General features: G+C 36.9%; 1 protein-coding gene across 4 annotated transcripts; it reads left to right on the forward strand.

Moving 5' to 3' along the window:
* Positions 1-353: 353 nt before the first annotated feature.
* On the forward strand, positions 354-8,928 carry ssb (small RNA binding exonuclease protection factor La). 4 transcript variants are annotated; one of them, XM_051897042.1, is made up of 12 exons: positions 354-488; positions 973-1,034; positions 1,122-1,225; positions 1,915-2,089; positions 2,335-2,442; positions 3,795-3,898; positions 4,005-4,076; positions 4,157-4,199; positions 6,497-6,634; positions 6,753-6,945; positions 7,050-7,166; positions 7,862-8,928. In XM_051897042.1, exons 2-12 carry the CDS (start codon positions 978-980, stop codon positions 7,954-7,956), a joined length of 1,206 nt encoding a protein of 401 aa, XP_051753002.1. In that variant the 5' UTR covers positions 354-488; positions 973-977; the 3' UTR covers positions 7,957-8,928. The 4 variants fall into 4 exon arrangements, with proteins under 4 accessions (XP_051753002.1, XP_051753003.1, XP_051753004.1 ...); XM_051897043.1 differs by having other exon boundaries at positions 374-488; positions 976-1,034; XM_051897044.1 differs by having other exon boundaries at positions 390-479; positions 976-1,034.
* Positions 8,929-16,073: the final 7,145 nt, after the last annotated feature.

Consider the following 16,073-nt stretch of genomic DNA (forward strand, 5'->3'; position numbering starts at 1 on the left):
GGTACACTATAGGGGTCCATCAACTGTTTAGTTACAGACATTTATTATAATTATAATTTATTATTATTACAGTTATAATTATAGGTTATATAATGTGTATTCTTGTGGCTTTTGTTAAAGAGATATTGTAAAAGACCAACAATGTCACCAGTTAAAACAATATATAGCCTACCCAATGTTCTCTAAATGAAATGAAACTTCAATGAGAGAAAGGAAATAAAACACCTGATATATTTATTAATAAATTGCCAGTGTTTGAGTTTATTTGTAGTGCTTATAGGGACATTGCAGAAATGGTAATGCACATTCAAACTAAATAAATTATTTAAAAAGAGCAGCTCAATGTTTGTGTGAAAAACTCAATTTCCCAGGATTCTTTCCCTGTCTTGGCGTGACATCATAACAGAGCGACGCCATACTTGATTCACGTTCGGATATCGTTTAGTGTGGCGTTTTATTGAGATCAGACAGATCAGAGCGTAAGTAAAGTGAGTATGGTGTTTTTGTGTTTATGCTTGTTTTTCTGATATTTACAGTATTGCAATGTTTCAGATCGGACAGAAAAACAGCAATGACAGATTGAGCGCGCGACGTTTGTTCAGTGTCATTCTGTGACATGTGGCGCGCGTGGCGTACATGCTTTATAAACAGTTATAATCGCTGTTGACTGAATTTATATATATATTATTCATGTAGCGTATTTTTGTGCTGTTGAACACTGGGTTTATAAACTTCAAAAGTAAACATTTCCGTTATAACAGAAACTGCATGCAGGAGTTCTGCTGTATTCACACGTGGTTTGAGAATCACACACTTTTCATGTTCATGTGCATTTTTCATGATAATATAGTTTGTGTGATGCAACTTTTTAATAGAAAATGCAAAATAGAAACAATGTAAGTGTTCACAGACTTTTAAACGTGTGCAAGAAAGTGTCATGACAGGTTTTTTTTTGTGTGTTTATCATCCTAGCAGAGATGGCAGACAATCAGGAAATGTCTCCTCTGGAGAAGAAGGTGGCAGAACAGATTGAGGTGAGATTAGCATAACAGCCTATTTTATCTTTCCAAACCTTCATTCATACCAGTGACATGAATGCCAATGTTTCTGTGTGTGTTTAGTACTATTTTGGTGACCACAATCTCCCCCGAGACAAGTTTTTGAAGGAGCAGATGCAGTTAGATGACGGCTGGGTCACTCTGGAGACAATGCTGAAATTTAATAGGTAATTGCAAGAGAAATGCATCATGTTTCTGAATAAATGGAAATTGAAAATAGGGAAAGCTGAAAATTAAAATTCTGTCATTATTTAATCACCGTCATGTCTTGCCAGACCTGTATTTTGTGTGTGTAATACTAAAGGTGAAATGTTTGAATAATGTGCACACTCAAATCCATATGACAGTTCATATGGGCAGTAAAGCTCCTTAAAGGACAGAAGAACACCATAAACTTTATCATGCACTATATATGGTCTTATCGGGCCATGCAAGTAGTTTTGTGTGAGGAAATTTGCGCATGCGCATTCAGATGTACATGTGGCCCCTTTAAATGTTGTGCCAGACATTTTTGAAGGATAATTACATTTGAGAGCTGCAATGGTGAGTTTACAGTTAATACAAGAGCTTAAAGTCCCTTTAAGACAAGTCATTTCACTCGGTGGCCATCTTTGAAATGCCTCTCGGGCGGGACTTATTCCACCATATTACGCGTTGCACTTTATCCCATTCAAAACAATTCAAGTGACGCGTCTTGTGTTATTAACTAGGATAGTGCACATGTTGTATAAATTACTTTCATGAAAAAGAGCTACATGAAGATTCTTAAATTCTCCTTTAGTGTTAAAACATGATGCCAGTCCACATAACTTTGCTGTGGTTGTGTTTGTTTCCCATTTTGTATTTGTCTTCACAGACTAAAGATTCTTACGTCAGACGCAGCCGTCATTGTTGAGGCGCTACAGAAATCTAAAACGGGTCTGCTGGAGATCAGCGAGGACAAAACCAAAATAAGGCGAAACCCGAACAAACCTCTTCCAGAGAACAATGAGGAATACAGGGACGCGCTCAAACACAAATCCATCTACATGGTGAGCGAATGGGAACAATGACATTAAGTCTTCTTTCTGCCTGCCTGTGTTTCCTTTGCTCTAAAACAAACAGCTTATAATAATATTTGAACATGTCTAGTAATGGGGCATGTTGTCTTGTCCTGTTTTTGAATGCACTGCAGTTACATCTCCAATTGTATTATAGTACACTATTGTTTTTCCAGCCTTTTTGTTGAACCACATGCTGCTTTTTGTTGATTGATGTTAATGTTTAAATTCAACAGAAAGGTTTTCCTCTTGAAACTACATTGGATGAGGTGAAAGAGTGGCTCGCAGATAAAGGCACAGTCGAGAACATCTATATGAGGAAAGGAGCCCAGAAGACTTTCAAAGTAAGGGTTTTAAGAAAGTGTGAGTTCTCTTAAAGTCAGCATGAAACGGAAGTTGCGATTAGTCTTTTCTTCCCTATTATGACCAATATCCAAGTGAAACAGTTTCTCAATTGAGGAAAAATGTGGGGCGAGACTTGATTTTGTCCATGAGGAATTGATTGGATGGTTGTAGTTTGTTATTGGTTGATCTCAGTGACAGGTTGCCCCTCCCTCGTGCCAGTAAACACGTCATCAGAGAAGAGATGTCGCTGCAAAAGGGAGGGGAAGTTATTTTGATTAAAGATTACGAGGCACATGAATTAAAAAAAAAAAGATGTAGATAAATCATTTATATAATTGTTGATTTTCATTTCATGGTGACTTTAAAGTGACAAAATAAAGCATCTAGGAAACCATTTGGACAAATAAAATGTTATTTTTTGTATTATTTATATACTATTGTAGTATTTATTAATATTTTTAATATTTTCAGTTGATTTTAAATTGTATTTATTTTTGGTAGTTTTGTAGTTTTATGCTTTTTTTTTTTTTTTTTTTTTTAAACACCGTGTACACTGGATGCGACAAAGTGTGCCTCACCACATCCAGTGTAGACAGCATCACTGATTATAATGGCTTCTGTTTGCTTTTGTCACGTCGCTCACGTCTGGTTTCATTTTCAAGGTTTCATTTAACATTATTTAAAGCTACACAATATAAGGCAACATCTAGTTTTAATGAACCTAATTTTCAATAGTTTTAGTTAGCAACACTGGGACAGATTAAATTGTAATATTTGACCATTCGCAAAGACCCGTCCCCTTTAGTTACTGTTGCTACGTCCGACAAGCCATGCCGCTCTCACACCACGCATCATGTTCTTGCGCAGTAAAAAATACATCGCGGAGCAAAGAGGACACTGACAACGCGTCGACAGACAAGACAGAGCAGGTTACTTTTGATATGAAATAAAGTCTCAAATTTTGTAATTTTAAAGAAATTTAAACTATAAATACTGTTTTGTGGCTCTTTAATGTGTTGTGACAGATCGCTGTAGTGCCTCAGTTTAAGCGGCTCGTGAACTAATCATCTCTTCCTACTAGTTCATTTATAGCATCAAATAAACGAATGAACATCATAAGGAATGTTATTTCAACCGCGGAAAGATGTCAGTACACACCATTTTTCAAGTTCAAGTCCACCGACGTTAATCTACTAACTCTCCTGACTGCTTTGTCGGACAAAATGGCAGATTCGGCGTTATGATTGGTTAGATCGCTTGTCAATCAAACTCTCAGTGAAGGGTCAATTGTAACTGTAGCTATCTGCTGTAAACCTCATCAAAAGCTCTATACTGTTGTTGTCATCTGCAGGGATCAATCTTTGCGGTTCTAGAATCTGAAGATGCTGCCAAGGCTTTTGTTGAACGTGCTGACGTGAAAGAGTACAAAGGGAATGAGATGATCGTCATGATGAAGTAGGTGCTTTTGCCGTTTAGTTCCTCATGTGTCATTGCATGTTTACCTAGAATGGTGTTAAATATACTGGTGTAAGAGGTGTTAACCTTTGACCTTTGTCTGTAGAGAGGCATACTTTTCTAAAAAGATGGCAGAGAGGAAGCAAAATCGCGTAGAAGCAAAAGCTAAAGCAAAAAGGTAATTCACAACACTACATATTTTCTACAAAAAAGTGAGATGACATAAAATGTTATAATTGGTAAACCTGTGCATTTCAGTGAAAAGGAGGACAAGCAGAAACAAGCTGAAGAACAAGAGCTGGTGAGTTTCATGCAGAAATGCAAATAAAACAAGTTCTCAGATTGTTAAAGGGGTCCTATTATACTTTTTTAAGTCACCATTATTTAGCACTTTATACAATACAGATTGTTTCAAAGCATCTTTACATTGAAAATAAAGATTTGATGATGCAAACAGAATTTAGTTCTGCTGTAAAGCAGCTCTTAAAAGACAATAGTAAACATTATTCAGTTGAAATCAGTTCAGTGTTGTTTCAGTATGGTTCAATAACTGTTTTTAAAGAACATCAATTATGAAATGACTTCAATTCAGCTATTAAGCAGCTCTGTAGAAAACAGTGATGTCATCATGCAGCTCAGTTCAGTACTCATCCAATAGTGCCAATGCAGTCAAATCAGTAATATTGCTGAATATTAAGTGTCCCCAACTAAGCAAGCCAGAGGCGTCAGTGGCAAGGAACCCAAACTCCATCAGATGACAGAATGGAGAAAAAAACCCGTTTGAGAAACCAGGCTCAGACGGAGGGCCAGTTCGCCTCTGGCCAACGAACGAACACGGTGTGATTATAATTCAGGCTGCATCACAATTCAGATTGTGGATCGGTAGCATTCAAAATATTTCATCCAGTTTCTTCTGCTTGAAGATCGGATTCATCACTCTGGTATAGAGATGAAGCTGGCCATAGCGGGTCTGTGCAGAGGACTTGTCTGGTTCTTGTGGTCTTTGCTGAGGATCTGTGCCGATGGCTGTCGTGTCGATGAGGGCTTCACAGGGGATTGTTCTAGTAGACAGTCTCTACTGACATTCAGGGCTGTGATGAGGTCGTGTCTAGGTGCAGGTCCACCATCTGATCAGGATATGGTCTGTAATTAACTAATTCTCGGATCAAGTTTTATTTTAATGAGATGTTTATTAACAGCCAGCTTAGAAGTTTTTGGTACATATCCTAATGACAATGGAAAATTAGTAATATTAAGAAGGGGATCTATGAGTTCTGGAATCTCTTTCAGTAGCTTAGTCGTATAGGGTCTAACAGACATGTTGTTGATTTTGGAGATTTATCAAGTTTAGACAATTTTTCCTCTCCTATAGCAAAGAATAAATGGAATTTTCAACTTTCTTTAGTGTTTAATGTTGCTTTTTGAGCATGAAAAAGGTCTGATCACAATGTCACTCCACCAAAGGGAGTTATTCTCTATATCCATGCGCACTGTTTCTGAACTCCCTGAAATGCCTCAATTGTATCCTTGAATTCTCTTCCAGGAACAAACATGTCACAATATTCCTCTTTTAAATCATTCCTGCCCCAGACGTATGCAAAATAAACTGGTGAGGCCTGGTTGAGTCAGTTAGTAGTGTGTTGAAACTTGTGGTTATGGTAGGGCCGTGGCATTTCCAAAACGCGCTAGAAGCAGGTGACCAATCACAACACACTGATCCAGCTAACCAATCAGAACACATTGCGCTTTTTTTTTTTTTTTTTTTTTTTTTTTATATATATATATATTATATATATAATATGGCCAGCAGCCATATCACCCTGTAGCCCAAGACTGGTTGCCCACTGAAGCTAAGCAGGACTGAGCCTGGTTAGTACCAGGATGGGAGACCTCCTGGGAAAACTAGGTTACTGATGGAGGAGGTGTTAGTGAGGCCAGCAGGGGTGCTCACCCTACAGTCTGTGTGGGTCCTAATGCCCCAGTATAGTGATGGGGACACCGACTGTAACAAACACCGTCCTTCGGATGAGACGTTAAACCGAGGTCCTGACTCTCTGTGGTCATTAAAAATCCCAGGATGTCCTTCGAAAAAGAGTAGGGGTTTACCCCGGCATCTTGGCCCAATTTTCCCATTGGCCTCTGTCCATCATGGTCTCCTAATCATCCCCATACGCTGATTGACTTCATCACTCCTCTCCACCAATAAGCTGGTGGTTGGCGTTCTGGTGCAATATGGCTGCCGTCGCATCATCCAGGTGGATGCTGCACATTGGTGGTGGTTGAGGAGATGACCCCCTTCCATGTAAAGTGCTTTGAGTACCCAGAAAAGCTCTATATAAATGTAACAAATTATTATAATAATAATAATAATTATTATTATTACTATTACTTCATAGAGAGCAGAAATATACAGAGCGTTACTGACAGACTGGGAAGAGAGGTGCTGCAACAATGTCAACTATGTGAAAAATGTTTTTTTTTTTTTTTTTTAAAACATTCAAGCATGAAAACCTTTTCCAGTAGACCCAAAAAACAAAATCAAGACCTTGAAGAAGGGCATAATAGGTCCCCTTTAATATTACACTTCTGTTTACCCAGAAATCCCTGAATGATCAGAGAGGCTGTCTGCTGAAGTTCTCCGGTGAATTGGGTCAGACCTCGAGAGAGGATTTCCACGCTCTCTTCTCTGATCATGCTCAGATCAAATGGATTGATTTCACCAGAGGAGCAAAAGAGGTAAGAACAAAGAATGCTTCGCAAATTACTCTAATAATAAAATCATACAAATAAAATAAATCATTTGATTTATACCTTAAAGATGTCTTCTTCCATTCATTTTTGACATCCTTCTCAGGGCACCATCCTGTTTCACTCAAACGCCCAGGAGGCCCTGCAGAAAGTCCGCGAGGCTCAGGGAGGGGAGGATCCGAAGGTTAAAGACCAGGTTGTTCAATGGGAGATACTTGAGGGAGACGCAGAGATGGAGATGCTGAAGAAAATCATTGAGGATCAGCAGGAGTCTATTAACAGACGCAAAGGAAACAGAGGTAATTCACAGGACACAATAAAGACACATGCAGGTATTTGAACCCATATGATCTCACTTTTTAAAACTTTTGCACTTGTTTCACGCCGTGTCCTATAATTGCAGGAGGTCACAGGGGTCGTGGAAGAGGCAGGGGAGGCCGCAGAGACAGAGGAGGAAGAGAACAGACCCAGTTCAAGGGAAAGAAGACCAAGTTTGAAAGTGATGAAGAGGGCGATGAAGGTAAAAGGGACATTCTCCTGTCCTTTTCTCATTGATTGATGTCACATACGTGGGTGTTTTATTTTTAATAATATAAAGTAAAATAATACCATAATATTTTTTTAAATATATTTATTATCATTATTATTATTATTATTATTATTTATTTTTGCATTTAATTTTCTTTACCTCCAAGTTCTCATGCCTAGTAATATTTATCATTTTTAAAACCATTTTTATATTATATACTAAAGTTTTATTATATTCTATACTTAAGACATAGTCTGACCATTTTTTTTCCATTATTGTTATATATTACAACATAATAATAAAAAATAATTTAGCTTATTTTGCAACAAATTATATACTAATTTAAATCATTGCATCACTCTGTTCTGTAGACAACACTAAAGATGTTAAACCTGATTGTTAACTTTGGTCAGACTTTCCCTTTATGCAGTTTTAAAAACTACAACTCAAAGCTTTTTTTTTTTTTCATTGCCTTTTGTGTTTCTAGCATAACTATTTTATTAAGAAGCTGACATTGTAGCAAAGCACATTTTCTCTCTTTTTGTTATTGTTTGCATATTTTTAAAAACTTTTTTCATCAACCACAGACTTTTCCACTGGTCAAGTTTTGAGTAAATGAATGCTGAGTTTGTTTTCTGTTTTCGTATGACTAAAGCCAAACTCAAATGTATTTTCCCCTTCAACAGAACCCTCCAGTCCAAAGAAGAGACCTCTTGATTCTAATGGGCAAGATAATGGAGAACCGGTTTCCAAACAAGCAAAAAGCGAGAATGGTTCTTAAGGGCAAGGAGCCGTGGCCTTACTTTTGTACTGTAGATGTTCCGTAAAATCAAAAGACCTGGAAAATGCATTGTCAGACTACTTTCTGTGTCAAAGGCTAAAAGCTGCAGAAAAGCTTTATGCCACACTTTATCCCTAAATCTGTCATGGGGAAAAAAAAAAAGGCATCATGCATCAAGCTCTTATGTAATTCTTTTCTTAGAACAAACATACTTGATGCCTGGATGCTGTTTATTTATTTGCCATATACACACTTAGGATTGTTGGTATGATTTAAGATCTCATCTGCAGCTTGTTGTTTTCAAAGTCTATACAGCTTAAACAGTTTGCTGGTAGCACTTGTATATCAATTGACATCTTTTATGCGTTCTTTCATTCCTAGAGCGGTGACAGTCTGCTTATTCTGCACCGATTGTTTTCAGCTTTATCAAGGAGCTGATTATTGGTTCTAACAGCATTTGTATGCAATACTGTATTATTGTAGAAATGTTTGAGGCCTACAAGTGAACTTGTTAGGGTTTTGGAAATGTCTGAATTTTTAGTCTTAAGCCAGTGTTTTTTTTTTTTTTCTTCTTCTTCATTAACAAACTATTTTTCACCTGGTAGAATATTCCATTGGTTTTGTCACTTGCACAAACATAACAAGACAAGTGTGAGGTATCCTTATTTCCTTTTATATGTTGCTGTAAAGATGCTTCAAGTGGTTACAGAGACATGTATGGAGAGTTTTCAGTAAGAGTACTTCATTTTGACTGAAGATTTTTTTTTAGATCACCTTTTCTTTATTACAGCAACAGAAACATGTATCTTAATCTGAAGTGCTGTTTTAGATGTCATGCTTCATATTTACCCCTTCAGGGCTTCAACAAGCATTCATTGTTTTGTTTTTCCCTTATGTTTTTTACTGTATCTCATGTGTTGAGATGAATATTACACACATTTAGAATTTCAATAAAGATCTTGAAAATCAAAATAGTAATTATATATGTGGTTTTACCTGGGAAATTGTTGTTATTATTGATGCAGTAGTAAGTAGGGCTGGTTTAAAATATAAATTTCTCGATTTTACTCGTTCTCATTTTTGATGAACCAAAACGAATTTTGTAGCGCGCCTCCCATCCAATAAATGGCAATAAGCTTCGTACTTTGTTACTCAGATTTAAAATTCAAAGTAACAAAACACAAAAACATTTCATTACGAAATTCAAGGGCCATGTTGAAAGATACAGTACATCTTACCGAAATCCTTATTCTTATGTATTCGCTCAGAGTTTCAACCACGGGAAGACGTCAATAAAAGAACTTGTAAACATTGTAACGTAATGTTACATTTACCTCAGAAAAGTCATTCAATGTCCATTAACTCGATAGATAGGGAAAGAACTCTAAAGAGGAGCATTTTGTTAAATGCATGCAACATTTTGCATATTCATTGAATGTTTACTTAACTTGTTCTTCAACATTTAATGTAGGCTCTATGTTTGAATAAATCAGTCATGTTTTTATTACAGCCACCATTTAAATGGTTTATATTAAAAAAAAGAAACATAATTGTCATTAAAAAGTTATAACGTCATTATGATAAAAACTTCATTGTGTAATTTAAATATATCTAAGTAGCATATACAAATCAGTTCATTTTAAACTTTATAGTAACCACTTGGGGTTGCCTGTACAGCCTTAGTTGAGAGATTTTTTTTTTTCTTTGAGAAAATTTGCCGTGTACTGTACTTGATAGGCCTACGTACCCCAAATAATCAATATCGAAATCGAACCGTGGCATTTGTCAATACCCAGCTCTTGTAGCTAGTCATGGCTCTCTTGAACTTGAATACAGGTGAGTGTTATTAACACTGCAGGCAAAATTTATTTTTAAATGAATCTTGTAACAATTGAACATCTGCCAGCCTTGCAAGTTGCCCTTTTTTATTGGCTGCCATCTTGGTCATCTGCCTTCTTCTTTCCTTTAGGAAAAACAAAGCAAATGTCATAACGACGGCCACTAACTTTATTCCACGCAACATACACTTTAACCAAATTCTTTTACAAATATGTGGTGAATCCTCAAGAAATTATGCATATAAAAGCATTTTAAAGCTTTCACTTTTCTTTTTTTTCTTTTCTTTTTTGTCTCCTCCATGCATTAAACTTTAAAGATTTGAGCATGTACTTAAACGTTGCCTAGCTGGAATGCTCAATTAAAATAAAAATTCTATATTAAGGTTGCAACGGTGGCAGATGAGTACAGTATTTTGCACTTTAAGAATTTGTATCTCCACAGACTGAATCTAAACAGCAATCTTTCATAATATTACAGACTTAATGATGCGAACTAAATGCTACAATACATTTATGTTTTTTGAAAATGAGACCTGCTTTTGCATATCGGCATTGTTTCAGCAACTGCTATTGGAACTACGATCTGTATAGAACAAAACACTGCTTTTAAAAGAATGCTAACCTACTCTGTTACATTATTATGACCTCCATAAGACTTTACATAGTAAAGTTTACAAAGTTTTCAAGAGAGTAAGCGTAAACTCAATGTCTTTTAGAGGTTAGCTTTCCATCTAAATTATATTTGTGATATCAGCATGCAACCAGCAGGGGGCGTGATGACTCCTTTTTAGTGTCCAGCACTGCAGTTTTTGTATGCTAAATTCAGGTTTTGCTTTGCTTAGAGGTGGTTGTGCCCTTTATCGTAAGAATTCCAATTCTACTGTCTGTGTTGTCCCTTTGGTGCAATGTTGTCACTGTTGAGAAGCAAATCAAATTTCCAGTAAATTGGTGTTGATCCTCAGCTTACTGCGTCAGCGCATTGCAGTTTCTTGATCTCATCCACTATAGTATGTGAGACTCATTTGTTGAGCTTTCTGTTTGAGCAACCTCATACTGTTTTGTCCATATTAAAAATATAGATGTTTATTCCTCTGTGAAAACCAGTTGTTGTCTAAAGTCAAGAATAGGCTTGGGCCAGTAAGAAACCACCCAGAGCAAATGCATAACGTTTTATGTATTTAGCCGTATCGCTAAATACATAAAACCACATAGCAATGCTTTAGCAACCAACTGGTCTTCCAGCCTGGCTAAGTCATTCTTCAACTGGTTTAGTTGGTCGGCCAGCTGACATGTTCCTAAAATCTTTCTAAAACCAGCAAACCAGTTCAGGTTCTTTTTTCGGTAACACTTTACAATAAGGTTCATTAGTTAAACATTAGTTAGTGTATTAACTAACATGAACTAACCATGAGCAATACATTTGTTACTGTATTTACTAATCTTCGTTAACATTAGTTAATGAAAATACAGTTGTTCATTGTTTGTTCATGTTAGTTCACAGTGCATTAACTAATGTTAACAAGATTTTAATAATGTATTAGTAGCTCGCGCTTCGATTGCTCAACAACAACAAAGCTGGAGAATCTCACGCAGCCAAAATGAGGATTGTCAGTAACGGTGTTCAGCCTTACATTGTTCAAAACGGAGTCGGACACTGATGGAGAGACCTAGGAAGAAGTTACAACTTTTAGAATACAACTGGACGTTTCTGAATGGTTAGTGGATAAATTTATGTAGTTGCCGACTTGCCATGGACTTGATTCAACTCATCGACTAGCATGTGCTGTCATGTTAATCTTTTGTGCTAATCCAGCGTTGAATTGACCCTAGTTTATGAAGAGTCTGGCGTAAAATAACGGCATGGCAACAACACTATACTACAACAATACTTCCTGTTCTCTAAAGCAGCCCAACATGGCCTAAATAGTGTTCTGTGCTGGTCTGTGCAGCCATTCTTTGCTCGAACTTTTGCCATGGCGTTAAAACTGATACACCATTGTCGCTTGCGAAAACAAAATGGTGGCGCCGTGGGTGGAAATGTGCAGATTAAGGAGCGGTAATATTGTAGTAAGATCCCCTTCCTACGTCACAAGGGAAGTGAAATCTGAGCGGCTTATTTTTTTCACATGCTTGCAGAGAAAGGCTTACCAAAACAAAGTTACTGGGTTGTCCTTTTTCACGTTTTCTGGGTTGGTACATGCACCAGGGACCCGATTATAGCACTTAAACACGGAAAAAGTCAAATTTTCATGATATATCCCCTTTAAGAATATCTGATTGTTGTTCTCATTTCTCCTGGTTAAGATGCTTGATTATTTTCTGATGTTTTTTCTCTGAAATGTCCTAGAAGATTTTAACTACTTATGTTTTTTTCTATTTTTGACGTCATTTGACATTGAGCAGCTCACAGTATTCATATGGTACACGCACACACAGGTCTTCATGCATCAGCGCGGTCTATTGTCAGCCTTGTTTTGCATGCACACACAGTCGTCCGCATGTCAATGAGTGTCCCTAGTGTCTTTCAATGTCTGCAGCACCTGAAAGTCAAACATTTGACTGTGACACCAAAACCGCTGCTATTCAGTGCACATAAAGCACGTCCTGTGAAATGAATGCGAATGGGTTTATGATCTTTTACAGAGATACCGCCATACACGGTAACGTGACATGAATCGTTTGTTAACAAATGGGTTGTTGGTTGTTATTTAGCACACAATCCAATATCTACAGTTAATTAGTTGGAATTTCACAGCACTTGTTGAAGTCAAGTAGATATCTGCTTCAAGCTATCAAATGGTTTGATATCATGTATTATACAATGGTGACCAAAAGTGATTAATAACTGATTATGTTGTAGTTAATGTTCCTGTGAGCTTTTTTGTTTTTCTATGCATTTTGTTTGCATAGTAAAAAACTTGTAGCTGTAGTTTGCCTACTTAACCAAGTTAGAGTTAGTTGACATGTAGTTGCTTGTTATAGTTAGTAGAATGTTTAAAGTGGACCATCAAAATAAAGTGTTACCCACATATCCCCTCCGGACTTCATTTTTGGCCACTACTGTATGTTGTAATGACCTTTTTGCATTTAAGCAACCTCGCTTCACACTGATGGAAGCTGTCACGTCACTCTGTCTCAGCATGTAACACCGCTGATGGACATCCATTGTTACATGTCCTTGAAAAGTGCATGAGTATAACGGCGACGGGCACCTACAGCTCGCTCTCATTCACACATGGTCAATACCTGAGCAATCAGGGCTTTAAGGAAGAGAATCTGTGGGTGGCGAAGGCTTTCAGAGATGAATGGACAGGGAGAGATCAGCCTGATAACGGAGGTTTAATTCCAGCCCCAGTGCATTATGTGCAGCCGTTAAGTAGTTTTTTAAGTTGATAAAGTGTTGTAGAGGTTAGATGAACAGAACCGTGTTCATGTGTGTGTGTGTGTGTGCAAGAAACGGGGAACGTCCTCTATTCAAGGTCATGGAAAAATGTGCAGTTGATGAACACTGAATGTGTATATTTTGACTAAGATAGAGTTTGACATAAGACGTACAAGGGCAGCAAATCAAATTGGTGGGGATCTTTCTCCCTTAGGCTATCTTGACACCGCAGTGACAAGATGATTAATTTCTATTTTTAGTCCTGTCCAGAAACATCATGAATGCCTTTTTATTGGCCAAAAGTCATGCTATGATCTCTACTTGGTGCAAGTCTTGAGAGATGTGAGTGGTATCTTTTGGTTACGAAACAAGTGTTGTCTTTAAATCCTATTCTTGAAATAGCTCCATCCTTTTAATTAAAGGACAATGTTCAAAATGTCAAAAAAGTGGATATAACATATTTAACATTTCTGAATTCCATTTCTGTACATGCATAGATTTGGTCCTTTCCCCATACTTGGGGTTAAAGATTTGATAAAACCCTCAAACCTAAGTATCATTTGTTCTCTGGACATGAATGATTCCTCAAATGGTGATATTATGTTTAACAAGTGATCTGAATTATGATTTTCTCCTGGCTGAAGGTAAAACAAGAGAATGAAATGCAACTTCAAGCAAATTCCTGGCATCATTGAGGCGACATTTGCATGGGAAAATATAAAAATCTAGTTAATTCTGTAGACCCGTTTGGCTCTAATATACTACAGCCGTATCGCTATGTATCTGTGAGCAGGTAATTAGTATCTGGTTGCTTGTCCTCTGTACCTGCCACTAATTAAATAGATGATTAACTTTAACAAATTAGCCAAACATTGCTTACCTACCTGTCATAGCGGATGGTTTTGATGGATTTTCTAATAAATTCCAGAAATGTAAGCTAAATAGCAGTCTGATTCCTCTCTCCTTATGAAAAATGACAGCTTAACACAGCTGAAGACACTTGGCTGGCTTAAATTTTTTTCTAGACTGACCAAGCAGTGGTTTAGCTGGTCGGCAAGCTAGTCCAAAACCTCTTAAAGGACCAGCCTGACCAGCTTGTGCAGTGTTTATTAGCAGTGTATGAATATTTTTTAAAAGTCACAATGAAATGGAAGTAGCGACATATCTTTTCTTTTGTATTGTGATGTACAACTAGGTGTAATGGATTATCAATACAATTAGGGCAGGGACTTGTTTTTTTCTGTCAGTTGCTGATTGGATGGAGGCAGATCTGAATGATTGTAAGAAAGGGGCGGGGTTTAAGAGGATTAAATGATTGGAAAAGTCATGCATAAATCACCAGAGAGAAGTCTGTTGTTTCACCAGAAAATCCAGTTATGATATTTTGATTAATAATTATGGGTCAAAACTAAATTAAAAAAAACATGGTTGAGTTAGTCACAATATGATAATGCATTTAGAAAATAAATAGAGGAGATTTTCCATTTCATAGCATATACAGCTGTATGTGTGGTCACGTCCTGTTTCGACCCAGTTCTTCAGTCTCACAGACATAAATGCACAGATGTAGTCTCAAGGTCAACTGAAGATCTCTCTGCATTGGGCTTTCCTCTGCTGTCAGTTATTGCAGCTGTAGTGATATTAATGCCCAGGTCGTATGTGCATATGATTAGTGAGTTTTTGCTTTGATAAATGGCTGTGGGGTCGATATCAGCCATCCTGACATTATTAATGACCACACCGACGCTAAGCAGAGGCAAGCCAATGAACAGAAATATTGCTGTTATCTGTGCGGCCATAATCATAAAGACAATAGAGAGATGTTTAACGGTGGAGCACAAAGGCATTCATCATCTGAAAGAGGCCCGTCTGGGTGGCGAGACTCACGGATGGCCGCAGTCGTGTAGAATGTGTGTGTTTGTGTGCAACACACTTTTGACATTCATTTTCTGTATCTAGGGCATGGAGAGCTACATAAAAACACATTTACTTCAATATAATGTAGCTTTTCACCCTTTATTGTTAGTGGTCACTGTTACTATTGCTCATATAGAGGGTGAGGGATTTGAATAGACTTCTAATGCTGTATCCTAACCAGTTAAGTTATGAGCATCTCAAGTTTCCATTGACTCTGTCTAAAAAAATTAAAAATCTGCATGATGCAATTATAGCCAGTTATATTTGATGTTCAGTATACATATCAAAAATTTGGGGTCTGTAAGATTTTTTGAAATCGGTCGGTATGTTTTTGAAAGAAGTCTCTTCTGCTCACCAGGGCTGCAATTATTTGATTAAAAATACAATATTGTGAAATATTATTACTATTTAAAATAAATGTTTTCTATGTGAATATATTGTAAAATGTAATTTATTCTTGTGATCAAAGCTGAATTTTCAGCATCATTACTCCAGTTTTCAGTGTCACATGATCCTTCAGAAATCATTCTAATATGCTGATTTGCTGCTGAAGAAATCATATTTTTGTGAAAAACATGCATTGTTTTCTTGATTATTTGATGAATAGAAAGAATTGAAAGAAATCAAAAGAACATTTATTTGAATTACAAATCTTAGGTAACATTATACATGTTTTTACTGTTACTTTTGAGGAATTGAATGCATCCCTGGCTTGCTGAATAAAATGATTAATTTCTAAAAAAAAACAAAACAAAAAAAAACACTTTCCCCTAACTTTTGAACCGTAGAGTGTAAATGGAGCAAGACTACAGACCAATGAGATTTCACTGTGTGGATTTACATGGAAGAATCACTGCTTGTCAAATCTGGTTAGGATTTGGTGTTACTCTAACCATTAAACTATAAACATGCTACGCAAATCATGTGGATTGTTGAGGTTAGGGTTAGCAATTAGATGTACAATTTTCACCTTGTGGATG

Source organism: Ctenopharyngodon idella, chromosome 6 (genome assembly GCF_019924925.1).
Source record: "Ctenopharyngodon idella isolate HZGC_01 chromosome 6, HZGC01, whole genome shotgun sequence".
NCBI lineage: Eukaryota > Metazoa > Chordata > Actinopteri > Cypriniformes > Xenocyprididae > Ctenopharyngodon > Ctenopharyngodon idella.